Source organism: Eriocheir sinensis, chromosome 51, assembly GCF_024679095.1.
Source record: "Eriocheir sinensis breed Jianghai 21 chromosome 51, ASM2467909v1, whole genome shotgun sequence".
Taxonomy (NCBI): domain Eukaryota; kingdom Metazoa; phylum Arthropoda; class Malacostraca; order Decapoda; family Varunidae; genus Eriocheir; species Eriocheir sinensis.
In genome coordinates, this window is record NC_066559.1 from 727,612 (window position 1) to 743,235 (window position 15,624).

Sequence of the window (15,624 nt, forward strand, 5' to 3'; positions counted from 1 at the left end):
GCAGTGGTGATAGACAGATGCGGATGGACGTGTGAGGAAACTGTGAAGTAGTGAAACAAAAATACGGATAGTCTGGTGATGACGTGCATGACATTGTTAAATGTTTTTTTTTTTTTTCTGTTTTGAGAGAAATGTTGAAAGTTTCGTTTAGTCGGCGCAACATCTGTGGTCATATGCCGAAGAGAGACAGAAGGGGAAGGATTTATAGAAGAAGGGAACAGATCCCAGGAGACGGAACACAACCCCCGATTAATACCTGGTACCCATTCACTGCTGGGTGGACAGGGGCGTAGGGTATCGGAAAAGCCGCCCAATTTTTTTCACTCCGCCCGGGAATCGAACCCGGGCTCTCTCAGTTGTGAGCCGAGTGTGCTAACCACTGCACCACGAAGCCCCCTGAGAAATGTTGAATGATTAAAGATACTCTTAGACAATGTTAAATATTTCCATGATGAAAGGCATGTCTTACATAAATGTTTAAAACATTTTTTTCATGAAATGTCATAAGACTGAATAAATATTGTCCAGTGCAGTGTTTTTCAACCTTTTTTTTTGCCCATTGCACCTATTTGATCATGTCAGAATGTCATCCCCCTAGGCAGAAACCTAGGGAGAGCGTATGTGTGGCAGCCCTGTCTGTGTGTAAGCTGTTTTGAACCTTACGGCTCTGGAGCTTGAGGTGCACAATCCGATAGGCTGCTTGCAGCAGGTAACCAATGCTACGTTTTGTGCCGCCCCGGGGATCTTGAAGGCAACAAAAAGATCAATATTCCAAATGTTAGAGTCTGCCAACATGTGATCCAAATTCCCCCCCTGAAACCCTGAAGCTCTCCCCAGGTTGAGAACCCCTGGTCTAGTGGCACTGGTTCATAAGTGTGTACGCCGTATTGTCAGCCTACCTGAAAGGTCCAATAAGATCATCGACGCTCTGGCAGCCTGTCTGCACAGACCAAGCATATTCAGGGTGAGTGGGTTGTTTAGGCCGCCTGTGCAGGGTGCCGGAAAGGCTGCCCCAACAACCTACCTCTGACATGTTGGCTCCATCATGCCAACTGTTGGTTCAGGCTGGGTTGAGCTTGTATGGGGAGGACAAAAGTGGGCGGGGACAACTGTGCATGGTAAATGAACTTCAACAGATAGACTCGCACACGTTTGGTGGAAAGCCCCACATGTATCACTAAACTGGCTTCGTCAGCCAACACAATTATTAAAAAGCCAAATTTTGGGTATACATATAGGATTTTCGTTTTTTTTTAGAACCAATTTACAGCAAACACATTGATCTTAAGGTTGTTGGGTACTGGGTAGGTCATATTTACAGAAACACTTTAATGTACTGCATTCTCTGCTGATAATGTTATTAAAAACTAGTTAGCTCCACCAAAGTAAATATATACCGCAGTCTTTTGAATTCTACATGTGTTCTGATCAGCACAATGCATCTGTTTAACTAAACTGGTTGGGCCAGGAGGGACCGTTGTTCAACAGACATAGTCGTCACTCCAGTCAGACGAGTCGATATATCAGCTATTTAAATATTAAAGTGACTGATTATGTAGCGGCAAAAAATATCTATGATAGATAAGTTTAAAATTTGGAATATTTATTTATTTATTATTTTTTTTATACAGCAAAGGAAGCAGCTCAAAAACAAAATAGTGTAGGCAAAAAAATTGCTAATTGCTGCTCCAATAAAAAAGTAAAGAAACGTAATTTTGATTTTTTTTTTATTAAGTGGTGTGTGTAGTGTGTATGCATGTAGTGTGGTGTGGAAAGTGAGAGAATCTGTCTTTAGAAAGCATGCTGATCTATTCTCTGGTGTTACTGAATGAGGACACGGGAAGGGTCCTTGGTGGGCTTGCAGCACCCCTTCACCTCCCGGATTTACCTCACCGGGAGTAGCTTACACCCGTTTCGTGAAGTGTTTAACTGCCTACTTCCTTTATTCTTTCTGGAGTTCTCGCGTTTGGCTCATATACCTATTCCTTTCATTCCCGCATGATTTTTAACGCAAATCATTTCCATATATCTTACCAGTCTCTTTTCTCATCCTCAGATGGCTGGTGGCAGAAGTGGAGGCGGCGACGGCGGTGACGGGGTGACGCTGGCTTGCGTGCTAGAGGGCAGAGCGTCGCCACTAACGGAGGAGGAGACTTGGGCTTTTCTAGCTGCCACTGCCACCACTGTTCAGGATGCTCTGCTGTCAGGTACTGGAGGAGGGAAAGGGGACATAAGAGAAAGGGGAGGAAATGGGGGGTGTTAGTGCGAGGGTATTATTAAGGGGCTATTACACTCAAGATCTAAAGAAAGGGAGGTCAACTCAAGGTCGGCTCAAAACTCGTCCCATAATGCGCATCTTCTCGAGGCTCCTCCCTCTGACCAAGTGACCTCTCTCTCTCTCTCTCTCTCTCTCTCTCTCTCTCTCTCTCTCTCTCCTCTCTCTCTCTCTCTCTCTCTCTCTCTCTCTCTCTCTCTCTCTCTCTCTCTCTCTCTCTCTCTCTCTCTCTCTCTCTCTCTCTCTCTCTCTCTCTCTCTCTCTCTCTCTCTCTCTCTCTCTCTCTCTCTCTCTCTCTCTCTCTCTCTCTCTCTCGACGTACCTCTCTCTCTCTCTCTCTCTCTCTCTCTCTCTCTCTCTCTCTCTCTCTCTCTCTCTCTCTCTCTCTCTCTCTCTCTCTCTCTCTCTCTCTCTCTCTCTCTCTCTCTCTCTCTCTCTCTCTCTCTCTCTCTCTCTCTCTCTCTCTCTCTCTCTCTCTCTCTCTCTCTCTCTCTCTCTCTCTCTCTCTCTCTCTCTCTCTCTCTCTCTCTCTCTCTCTCTCTCTCTCTCTCTCTCTCTCTCTCTCTCTCTCTCTCTCTCTCTCCACTGAATGAACTGAATATTTATTTTTCGACAGAAACCTACCTCTTGTTTGATTTACATTGTTTTTGATTTACGCGACCTCTTCAAGGACACAATACTCGCGTAAATCGAGAGTTACCTGTATGTGTGTGTGTGTGTGTGTGTGTGTGTGTGTGTGTGTGTGTGTGTGTGTGTGTGTGTGTGCGCATACTTGCTTGTATGTATGTGTGTGTACACCTGTGCATGTGTGTGTGGCGGAGAGGGTGTGCGGGTGGACAGGTCTCCTACCTCACTTTAGGAGCCGATTAGTGAGTAACTCTTTCAACATTTGCACTGGGGTGTGACTTAATTAGCTAAGAGTGGTTATCAGTCAGGTGGGTGGATGCTGACCTTGGCTAAAGATCATCCTTTAGGTGGCTTTTGGCAAGTGTGGTTGGGCCTTGCTACATATAGACAAATATATAGATGGACAAATGAATAAATACAGATAGATGGATAGATAGATATAGGAATATAGGTATATATTATGTAATAGCTTGTGTAATGCTCGTACATACTGAAGAAAAGTACAAGAGCAAATAAAATACTTCCAAAGCACATTTATGCCTTTTATATCCTGCGCTAATAAATCTATAAAATACACTGGATTTACTGGAAAACTACCAAGAACTCCAGTATGTAATAAAGATTCTATTAATCTCTGGCTAAGATGCTACATGCATAATATATGAAACTATAAAGTATTACTACACATATGCTAAATATTGTTAATGATTCCTCTTCCTTTTATCTTTATTATTACACCACGCATGTGGTGGATCAGTATTTTGTCCTGTTCGTGGGCCGTATGGTATGGGAGTGACTTGTGAATAGAGCATTCTTGCGAGGTATTTGTGTTTTATTGGGTTTTGTACGGCTCGTCTGAATGATGGTCGTCAAATTGGAGAATGATTAGTTGTATAATCACACTTTGTACTGCCTGGGGGTTGGGATGGCATGCTCCTCCCTTCTCCTTTGCGGTTTACTTGCAACGATAAACTATCAATCAATCAATCATGTTATATCCTGTATGGTTCGTTCGAGTGGTGTGTGAAAGGGGAATACTTGAGCGGTGCATGTCAATATCGCACAGTTCATTATCTCGAAAAAAGTTGGAAAGTTTCGTTTAGTCGGCGCAACATCTGTGGTCATATGCCGGTCATTATCTCGAGGTGTGAGCGACGTAAAAATGGAGAATCATTACATAGCGTTTATGCTGTGTCGTGAATGATTAGTTCACGTGGTCGTTCTGAGAGGTTTTGATGACGTAAAATTGGATAATGATTGCATGCATGGTGTTTGCGTTGTGTCGTGTAGGGCTCGTTCGATAGGTGTGTGGTGCCTCTGAACAGTGTGCCTCCCACACACACACATTTTGGGTCTCCGTAGTGCCGTGGTTAGCGCGCTTGCATCTCAACTAAGAAGTCTCGGTTTCGATTCTCAGGCGGAATAGAGACGAATAGGCAGTCGCTTTTATTCCGTGCCCCCTGTCCACCCAGCAGTGAATGGGTACGTGCCGGGTGTCAGTTAGGGGTTTTGTCCCGCCTTTCGGGTGTGTATGGGTGTGAGGTTGCAACCACACCCAGAGATCCATCACTTCGAACTGAGCTCCGATCTCATTCAGGAAGGGTGGCTGGTGACCGTGAGTCTATCGTGTGGTCAGACCATGGTGAATTACTCACACAGTATTTGATATTCAGATAGTCGATCTAGGTCGCGATGAAAATAAAAGTGCTTCTGTTTTTTAGTTACTGACAGATTCAATAATATTTTTCTCCTCCTCACATGGTATTTAAGTTTTAGCGGGTTATATTATTTTATACATTGAAATCGTGTTTTGTGAGCTATTCTTTTAGTTTGGAAAGATATATATTCATATAACACTAACATTCGGTTTAACATAACACAGGATTCGATATTGATGCACTGAAGTTTTTGCCGACACAGTTTTATGCTGTTATGAAATAATAAAAACTGTGAATGTATCCAATATTATTACTTGAGTAAGAGTTTTTACATTGTGAAAATGTTACTCAAGAGAGTAAAAGAATCAGTAGAAAAATGTAGTTTATGTAACAATTAAAAGTATTGAATTTATAAATATTTATGTCTAAGAGTAAAATTAATCCTTAACGCTATGTTTGCCCTCACAGTTGCTGTTGTAGTTTCTTCACCACAAGGAAGAGGGATGACGCGCCTGGTGGTGTGTCCCAGAGGTGTGGTGCTGCGTAAGTGTGGCCGTGTGGAACTTCTTCCCACCCCATCCACCATTCATGCCCACTGCCTGCCCCCAAGCCATGAGCGGAATGATGGGGAGGCGGTGAGTCACTTGTGTTACCAATATACTCTATAAGAACATATGAACGTAGGAGTCTGCAAGAGGCCGGTAGGCCTGTACAAGGCAGCTCCTTTGAACCTAAGCTCCCGTGAATCTTCCCCCACCTATTATCACTGTCCATGAATTTATCTAATCTATTTTTGAATGTGACGATTGTATTGGCACTCACCACATGACTGCTCAGCCTGTTCCACTCATCTACCACTCTGTTAGTAAACCAATTTTTGCCTATGTCCCGGTTCTCTTACCAACAAAACCTTATGAATATCCCCCTTATTAAAGCCCTTCATCCATTTATAAACCTACACGTGTATTAATAGTTGTATAATCACACTCTGTCCTGCCTGGGGGTTGGGATGGCATGTTCCTCCCTTCTCCCTTGTTGTTTACCTGCAACAATAAACTATCAATCAATCAATCAATAAACCTCGATCATGTCTCCACGCACCCTTCACCTTTCTAGAGAATGCAAGTTTAACCGTTTGAGTCTTTCCTTGTATGGCAAGTTTCTTAACCCCTGAATCATCTTAGTCATCCTCCTCTGCACCGATTCTAACATTTTTATATCCATTCTATAGTAAGGTGACCAGCTGGCTCTGCCTGTACATAAGGAATTTTTACAACTTGTTGCATGTAAATAACATGGGTAATATCCGAAATACCCTTGCATCACATCCAACAATTATAAATTACATGCAGTAAATAATTAAAATAGTGTTTATTTGAACTGGCCGATCCCCTTTTCACGGTTCACCCACGGTGGGGTTCCTGCGGCAGTCTAGTCCCTCGCGGCGGCTCTCATTGACCTCCCTCAGTGGGAGAATGAGAGACCGGAGTCACCCTGAGATCAGGAAGAAAGTAAGCAGTGCCTTGGTGACAACCCATGACAGTCATCTCGCGCCGATTGAGCTCAACGAATTAAACACGTGACACTATACCCACGCCCCTTGGACTCGTTTAATTTCTCGGTATGACACACCTCACTGCAGCCCACCTCCCATAGACACTTATAGGCACCGCTTCTTGAATGTATGGTGGCGACGTTGTTAGTTGACTCTGGGAGTTCCGGAGGGGGGGGGAGTTGACGTCACTGACTACTGTACGTGTATGTCAGTGATTGTGTTTGTGTGTGAAAATTATCATGTGATCTAACATATGGGATAAACAGAGAGAGAGAGAGAGAGAGAGAGAGAGAGAGAGAGAGAGAGAGAGAGAGAGAGAGAGAGAGAGATTCTAATATGTAGCCTATTCTTTTCAGGTATTAGTGTTCTCCCTTGGGCGGACCTTGTGGGAGGCGGTAGGGGAGGATATCAGTCAGAGCGAACAAGCCATGGTGGGCGACAGGGGCCGGGGCAGGGCAAACCCCAGCCTGAGGACCATCCTGGCAGCCATGACACACACACACCCTGCTGAGCGTCTGGCACTCGTCGACATTTTTCAAGTATGATTTTCTTTTACTACTTAGCTTGTTTTCAGCGCCCGCCTTCGTCTCGCGTCCACTGGCGCACACATCCCCCCCACCCCCTCCTTCTCGCTCCCCGATTTGTTTTCCGATTACCCGTTACCTTGGAACGACCCTCAGGATACCTATTATAGGCTATTCTTTCTTTGTGCTTAAGTTAGCCATAGGTCTTAGTTTAAAGCATTTATGCCTTGTATTTTTCCCTGGAAGTCCCAGTAAGTTTCTTTATCAGTAAACTCCCCAAGTTTTATTAAATATAGTCTTTAAATATTCCTTTTCCTCTTAGATTAACTAAGTAGAGATTGGCCGGACGGTGTATTTGTAAAATAATTGCTCACACCCTCGCAGCTTAATTGTTTGGCGTGGCTGAGTGTTAGTTTAAATTCAAGACTCAAGTTTACTTCTCTCTTCTCCCCATCGATCTGTTGATTCGATCAGCAGATCTTCGAGGTGGTGGCCGTCTTCCATTTCAAGTAACACTCAGTCACGCCGCAGCTCTAATTCTTCTCAGTACATTTTTCGTGTCATTCTTACTAAATTAAACACGTTTCCGCAAAACAAGAGCCCCCGTACGACCCCCCTCTCCCGGGCTTTATAGAACACCCCGTCTCATGCCGTCTTTTGTGTTTTGCGGCACCGGACCTCCGACTCTCCCTTACTGAACCCGGGGTCAGGCGGGGGTCCACCGCCGGCTATATTGCACGAACAGTCCCGCCTTACAGGGCCAAACAGCGGCGGGATCCAGGCGGGATCCCGTCAGGACGCCGCTTGGCGGTATGGTCATGTGATGCGACGTTGCCACACGGGGTGCGCAAATTTCTACGGTTATTTCATGCCATTTTAATCCCGCCTGACGCCGCCAAATTGAGGCTCACCTCCACTTGGCGGCGTCTGACCCCGCCTGACGCCATTGTTATCTCGTTCCATGCCGATTTAGCTGGGTTCACACATACCCGACTTATTGTCCCGTCCCGATCAGTGAAAACGGGACAAAACGTGAGGCATCGTGGCATGGTAGGCGGTAAACGTGGGCGGGCGCGTGGAGTCGCCGCCGAGCAGCGGCAGGCGGAAAGGGGGACTGTTTTTAGCATGTTACAAAGATTTTGGACCGGTCGAGAACGGACGGGACGATTGTCAGAAATCGGCATAGAACGGGATTCGAGCGAAGTCAAGCGGGAGTGATCCTTCGACTGACAGCGTCTTGCGGCGTCAAGCGAAATGGAAACAGCAAAGTCACTTATACCAAGTCAAGTCATACGCAACTTTGTGTGAGGAGACACGGCAGAGGCGTGGCTTATGCGTGACACTGTTTGGTGCCAAACTAGAGAATGTAGAAACTGGGATTTAGAGAAAACGAAGAAAGGTGGACTAATTCAAATCAATTACTTCAACCCTCCTCCCTTTCCCCTTCACTCCCCCATATCCTCCCTACTTCCCTGGCTACTGCAGCTGTTATTCAAGGTCGCACCACCCTTCCTTCCTTCCTTCCCACCCCCCCACTTCCTCCTCTCTCACATGACGCTGATTTCTCCTCTTCCCCCTTCCCTGTCCCCTCTATTGTAAATTAGGGCAATTGTACTATTTTAAGCATGTTTCCTTTGTTTGGATAGCCAGGATAGGCACTGCAGTATTTTTTTATTTTGACTACCGCTACCGCAGTACTGCACACCGCGTACCGCACTGAGGAAGAAAAAAATGGGACCGCACTACTCCGGAAAAAGTACCGTACTACCGCAACCCCACTACTGATTTTTCAGTACCGCGCCCACCTCTGTATTTTACTCTTGAAAAAGATGAGTTCTCTCAGAGTTTCTCCAGCCTAAAGCATATTATAGTTATACCACCTGCTTTTCTTTAGTGTCACTTTATATCCATTTTGCATGTTTTTATTTATTTGTTTATAAATTTGGTTTTCTTTATTTTCTACAAAATCCCCAATCATCTCAGATTGTATTTCAGCAATAATAGCATATAGATTCATCCCTCTTCCATTGCATATTTTCTTCCTCATAGCTGCTGGTGGACCGCCTAGATACACGAAACATCCTCAACTACACTGCCATCGTTCGTGCCCTTCATGAAGAAGCACGTGGAATCTCTTTCTCACCTTTTCTTGCCCCTCATGTATGTGGGGAGGGGAGGGGGAGATCCAGCTCAACCCTGGACACGAACACATCCACTAGCAAGAACCGCAGCTTTGCATATGAGCCGTCTGGCAGCATGGAGGACCTAAGGACATCGCACCTATCACTGGTAGGAGCATGAAGGGGTTAGTTATTTAATGACTGGCTAGTGGCAGCATTATGATGAAAACCAAAGTGTCGATTAGGTGTGTGGAGTCAGATTTAAAAATTTCCGACTCCGACTCCGGGAAATTTTAAGGTTGCGACTCCGACTCCGACCCCCCTGTCCCTTCCCCTCTACTGCTAAAGTTTTTTTTCTTTTTTCTTTTTTAGATGTTGCCTGTAGCGCCGCTAGACTCTCTTGAGGTCCTCTTGGACGGCCCCAGCCAGAGAATAGTTTTAGAACCGACTGCACCCAGTAACTGCAATAGCTATCCATAGTGACTTGAAGAGGCGGATTGATGCCTCTGCTAATAAGTGCCTACGCTGAATCATGGTATATCGCCAGCATGACTTTCTGACAAACCTGCATTTACTTGATGAGACTGATTCAAGGCCTATTACCTGCATAGCCTGTGATCTCCAACTCCAGCTATAAAACCAAGTGGCAAGCTACCCAGAAGCTGGCCCTGCTCACCGAGTTGTTCCTGTAAAGCTCCATGGGTTCACACAGTTGATTTAGAGTCCCGTTCGGTCCCGATAAGTGAAAACGGCACAGCAGTGGTGATTTGGCCAAGGTCCATATGGTAAACGTTGGCGGGCGCATCCAGGCGCGTGGGGTCGCCAACGAGCGGCGCCAAGAGGAAAGCGGGCCGGGTTCCCCTCCCGTTAGGTAGGTTAGGTTAAGTTAGGTTTGGTTAGCTTAAATTTATTCAGCAACTGGTGTGGGGCGGCGGAAATACCAAGCGCGGGACGGGAAATGGCGGCGGCGTGTGTGGTCCAATTCGTGGACCGGTGTTGCGAGAACCTCCTTGCAGAAATAAGACACTGCAGTCCACCAAGCATGCATACTGGGGGAATACACAGCAGGAAAAACATTAATTTTCCTGGTTTTGTTCTAGTGTGTCCACTTCCGAGTATGAACGGTGAGTGAAATGAATAAACAGTTAGCAAGTTGAACCTCTCTGTGCGAGCTATTTTGCGGCTGCGGCGGCGGGTGCAACAGCCATTGAAAAGTCAGTCATTTAATGATTTGTGACAGAAACAGTTCTCATTATTTCATAACACACAGACAACTGAAAATAGAAAAGTTTCGTCTGCCCGTGCGAGATTGGCACACTTACCCATAAACAATATATTCAGTGTCGCGTAGCCTAGGAGTTCGTAAATATTTTTAGTGTGACACTTTTTCCTGTTTACCCGAAACTGTACTAACAGTGACTTGAATAGTAACATCACTATCATTGTCATTTTAACTTAAATAGTTTTTATATTATCTTTCATGCCAGAGTACGGTGCGCATCCCAGAAAACTTTCCACACACAGGCAGCACGTTGGGGCAAAGCCTTTCTGCCCTGAACACCACCCAGCAACAGTCATCCTACAAGTGGAAGGTGGGTGTCAATCACGTTCAAATGACTTTAGGAACACCACTCATGAAAAAAGCTTTTGCATACAATTATCCCACTGATGAAAAAGGTTTTGATTGCAGTTTACTTCCCTTCTGCCATTAGCAGATTGCAAAGGAAACTCAGGAAAGGAGTCTTGTGAGAGAAAAGAAATCATCCCTTTCTCTGGGGTCACTCATCAGCATCAAGGACAACCTCGCACCAGGAAGCATCAGTCCTGGCAGTGACAGCTGCAGCAGCTCAAGTCATCACATGAATCCTATCCTGAAGACTCCCCAAGAGAGAGTACCTGGACAAAGCAGTTCCTTAGAGAAGATTTCTGGTGATGGGGAACCCAAGCCGACTGTGACTGTTGGCCGAAGTGCCACTGTGGCTGGTGACATGAAGGTGCTTTGCTGTTTTCGAAGTATTATCAGCAAAGTACTGTAAATTTTAATATATAATTTGTCATAAATATTAGCATTTTTGGTAATACATGATACTGTGATTAATTTATTGTGCTTAAGCAAACCTAAAAGTTAAATTTATCATATTGCTTACTTCACCTCATTTTAAGAAGTGATGCTTCTACCATCATGCTTTCCCTCTTGTCCTTTAAAACTTCAAAGTTTACATACCCTGCAGGGTGCTGAGAGCTGGGTATCAGGTGAAGGGGGAAGAAGCCAACGCAAAAGAATTGCCCCCAAGAAGCCACCTAGGTCACGTGCCATGTCAGTGGATAACCTTCTGTAAGTACTTATCTGACTGAGTAGATGGTCTGTATAAGAATTTTTTTTTTTCTTGGAGTTAATACTAATTTCATTGCTACCAGTAGTGACTGCTTTCATGTTATAGACCTGGTCATATATCCAGTGACCTCACATCCAACTAGGGAATTTGGTCAGAGATTGGGTCATGTTGGACAAAATTAGTGTTGAACAAACAAAAGAACCTATGGGAAAAATTGATTTTGTCAGAATTTCTGAAAAATACACTTGACCCTTGATTTCCTGGATATTGGATTTCCTGGAAAAAATCAGGGTTCCTGCAATCGTCGAGCATATGTCTGGTCAAGTCTGGGAGCTGATACAGAATCCAGGTAAATATATCTTGGGCTCAGCTAGTCTGGCAGATGCCAGACATATGCCTAGCCAAGTCTGCATCTGCAACACTAGCTAGGTGGCTGCTTGTTGTTGTTATGGCGATGATGGCCATGTCACCTTTATATTGGGTTCACTAATTTACTAAGCTTTGTGTTCTTGTTAAGAATTGGGAGTGAGCCAGACCGGTCAGTCGATCAGCTGGTTGCAACCAAAATGGTGTCCCACAACAACAGCTCTTTCATGATATTCCCACAGTGGTCCTTATAGGTGACTTTACCGGGAACAGCAATTGTGGTTGAACGAAACATTCATAGAAGGTAAGAAGATGCAGCAGAGGCGACATTGGCCACTCATTTATCTACGATATGTTATTGGTTTACAAACACTGCCCCCCCCTTCCATGCCAACACAACCCCCCACACAATGACTTAGGGGGCGTTTGGCTACCTCCGTCATCTGGACAAAACTTGTGTGACGATGTACAGTACAGTGTTGTCTGGCTTAGGGGTCACCTGAATAAAGGGGTGGGGTGAGGCAAGTGCATAAGGACAGAGGCAGGGTAGGCGGAGAGGATAGGGGGCATGGGAAAGCATCTCTATGCACGGGAGGACATTTGAATAATATTTTATTTTATTTTTTATTGTAAATATTACAACCAATTCAACTTATGACTGCCTGTCGGTCCTGAACCCCATGGTAACTCAAGGATTTACCTGTATATATTTATGTATATATGCATATATAATTTCCTTTTTAGTGATTCCTCATTTTTCTAGGAACGCAGAAACCGAGAAGCAGCGGAGCCTGTGTGACACTACACCCAGAAAGCGACGATTGGTGATGCGAACACCTTCCCGTCTATACCACATCACTGACCAGCAGTCACAGGGGTCAGGGAGCTGGGAAGTGCCCAAAACACCCCACATCATTGGCCCAGAATTTGTAGTGCGTAGTAAAGATCCCCCAAGAATAACCAGCTTGCTACATGATACACAGGTACTGTGACAGATCGTAGTTTTAATAAAACCAATCTTTACTCTCCAGTTTAAATTTTTCTTCTTTTTCTTGTTCTTGGAAGTTTTTTGCCATGGCTTCCCTTACTAGCTCACTTTTGCTTTCTCCTCCTCCGTAGTGTCTCTTCTGATCCAAACATTCTTGAATGCCCTGTCCATTAGTTTCCAAGATCTTTTTCCCATCATAGCATTAACTGTGGTTTGAGTAAGAAGTCTAAAAATACCTAGTACACAGGTTGGAGGTCTTTCCCTCTTCCTTGGTTTATAGAAAGTCTATTCTCCTTATTAGGTTTCTAAGGTACACTCATTATCTGATGATTTATCCTCCCCCCTCAGGCGTGTGTAGTAAAGAGAGTGACAGTGGTGCTAGTAGCAGGAAACAAGATAGAAGTGGTTTGTGACCCTGCCTCTACTCGTGTTAGTCACATCTTTCAGGTCAGTATGTATGAATAATGTACTGTCTCCAGATTTGCGATAAGTAGGTTGACATTGTGGGTCGCAAACGTTGAAATCGCAAACTTTATACCATTATTCTTATGGGAGACAGCAGTGTAATAGACAGCCATCTGGGTAAACACACTGTGAACTGGGTGAATTTCATGAGTATCTGCATGAGTGTAGAATGTGACAATTTGGTGCACCACTTTCATCTATTTTTTTTTTTTAACATTTTTTACACTGATTTTTCTCGATGTTACCCAAAGAAGTTAAAATTGAACCTTGGCTGAAAATTCTGAACCATTGGGATTTCCAAAGTATTTGACGCTGAATTATTGGACTTTTATTGTATATCATCTAATATATATAAGAAGAACTTTTCTGTCACATACTATTATTTATACTAGGTAAGGTAAAGTTGATAATGTACTCTATAAATCTGCCCGGCTGTGGTGCTCATGTACATCAAATTGGCCCTTTGAGCCTTTGGTGGGTAAGAACCCATTTTTCCCGGGACACAGGGGCAGTGTAACATCTGGGTTACCACAACTTATCCTCCCTAGGTTTCTTCAGGTATCCATTTATCGACCAGCCCATAAGGGAGCATGAACAGCTGAGTGAGCTACATGCCGACTCCCCGGGCCAGGATTCGATCCCAGGCTGGGATTCAAACTTGGGCTGGGATTCGAACCTTGGCCAGGCTCCAAACCTGGGTTGGGATTCGAACCATGGCACGGATTTGAACCTGGTCCTGCAGATTCATAGCTAGTCACATGAACCACTGTACCATAAAAAAACACTGTGATATACAAGACAGCATAAACATTGGCAACTCTCATTAATTTATATAATCTCATGATCTTGTTGATTTTTTTGTCAATTTTTATTTTTTTGTTCAACACATTCTGAGTTTATAATCATTCTACTGTCTGATGATAAAGAAACAAAGTTATTAGTATGTGACAAAGGTAAACTACAGAGAATAGAATGGAAACTGAGTGTAGAGAGTCCAGTTTGTAGGATGTACAAGAGACTGGCTTACAGAATCCATCAATGACAAACTTTTCAAAAGCATCTCTGACTTAAGTTGCAAGCTTCAATTGAAAGGATTATAGTATTCAGATGATCAAGAGACCAGTGCCAGGTGCCACATTCCTTATTATCTTATTGTGATACACTATTACAGAACCTAAATATTTTAATGCTATATATCTATGAAATGACATATGGGTTTACTTCCTAATAGCTAACATATTTTCAGGCCGTGCAAAGGACAGAAACTCTGCATTTAGCTGAACACCTCGGGCTAGCTGTGCTTGGCAGTGGAGAGTTTCATTTTGTTGCACCGCAGACCAAGTTACACAAGGTGCGTATGCTGGAAAGGAACAACTGGGGATGTACATTATGTTTCCTCTCCTAATAATTTTTATCATCACCATTATCAGTATTATCACCCTCTATTGTCATCATCATCACCATTATCCATCTCCTCCTCCTCCTTGTCTGTCTGTGGTCAGCATTTATTGATAACAGTAGTGTTAGTAAAACAATTTGATATTGCAAAGTACCTCATTGTTCAGTGGCTGTAGGAGTGAGGTGGAGTTTCAAGGGAAAAAATCCACACTTGTGCCTCTGAATGAGGAACTGAGTGTGACAGTGCATTGTTTAACAACAGCAGCACTTTGAAAGGGAAGATGAGTATCCTACAATGGCAGCGAGCATCAGGGATGAAGCAGGTATCAAACCATTTAACCCCTTCGGTACGGCCGGGCCGAAAGTGCAGCTCAGGGAATATCTGGTAATGCTGCACGCACCCATTTTGAAATGATCTAAGCCATAAAACTAAACATAATCATCATGTATTATATGTCAGCATAAGGGGAATTGTCATTTTAGTACTGATGGGTAGATAGGCTTGTGGGGACCAGTGCAGGAGAGGGAGGAAATTAGAGTGTGGAGCAGAAAATAACCATTTCACACAAGCATGGATACACGGCTGAGGGAAAGTGGGGACGAGGACGTATTACCTCCTCGTACTGGCTTGACATGGAGAGCCTATTTCTCCTACCAATATTTTTGTCAGTATGTTTGTGAGTGTGTGTGAGAGAGAGAGAGAGAGAGAGAGAGAGAGAGAGAGAGAGAGAGAGAGAGAGAGAGAGAGAGAGAGAGAGAGTGAGTTGCAAGGAGTTTGTGTGTATTTACCTAGTTGTAGTTTTACAGGGCCTGGGCTTACGCTCGTGTGGTCCCGTCTCTGTATCTACATTTATCCAACTTTTCCTTAAAGCTTTGCACACTTCTCGCTGATACTACATCCTCACTTAGTCTGTTCCAAACCTCTATATTTCTTTGCGGGAAGCTATATTTCTTTATGTCTCTTAAGCATCTTCCCTTCGTCAATTTTTTACTGTGTCCTCTTGTGTTCCTGGTGGTAATTTCTTCTTTTAATAGTAACTCCTCGTTGTCTACTTCTTCCATTTTGCTCAATAATTTGTAGATTTGTATTAGGTCTCCCCTTTCTCTTCTTTGTTCTCGTGTAGATAATTCCATTTCCTTTAGTCTTTCCTCATATGTCAATCCCTCCAGCTCTGGAACCATTTTTGTTGCCATCCTTTGTTTTCTTCAGTGATGTAGTGCAAGAATGGAATAAACTCCCACCTTAAGTGGTCCAGTCCAGTACAATTAATTCATTTAAAAATCATCTCGACCACCACTTCCTTCAGCTTGA

General features: G+C 44.0%; 1 protein-coding gene across 7 annotated transcripts in view; it reads left to right on the plus strand.

The window, feature by feature from the left end:
* LOC126982467 (mucin-17-like) overlaps nt 1-15,624 on the plus strand; it is a 170,313-nt gene that overhangs the window by 31,579 nt on the left and 123,110 nt on the right. For 6 of the 7 annotated variants that reach the window (XM_050834508.1, XM_050834507.1, XM_050834509.1 and 3 more), the window contains exons 2-11: nt 2,057-2,207; nt 5,029-5,195; nt 6,472-6,654; nt 8,689-8,928; nt 10,247-10,351; nt 10,472-10,753; nt 10,991-11,094; nt 12,225-12,444; nt 12,798-12,896; nt 14,161-14,265. In XM_050834508.1, coding sequence (XP_050690465.1) covers nt 2,057-2,207; nt 5,029-5,195; nt 6,472-6,654; nt 8,689-8,928; nt 10,247-10,351; nt 10,472-10,753; nt 10,991-11,094; nt 12,225-12,444; nt 12,798-12,896; nt 14,161-14,265 — 1,656 coding nt within the window. Of the gene's footprint in view, nt 1-2,056; nt 2,208-5,028; nt 5,196-6,471; nt 6,655-8,688; nt 8,929-10,246; nt 10,352-10,471; nt 10,754-10,990; nt 11,095-12,224; nt 12,445-12,797; nt 12,897-14,160; nt 14,266-15,624 lie in introns of those variants that run through there. The other variant, XM_050834511.1, reaches the window with a different exon arrangement.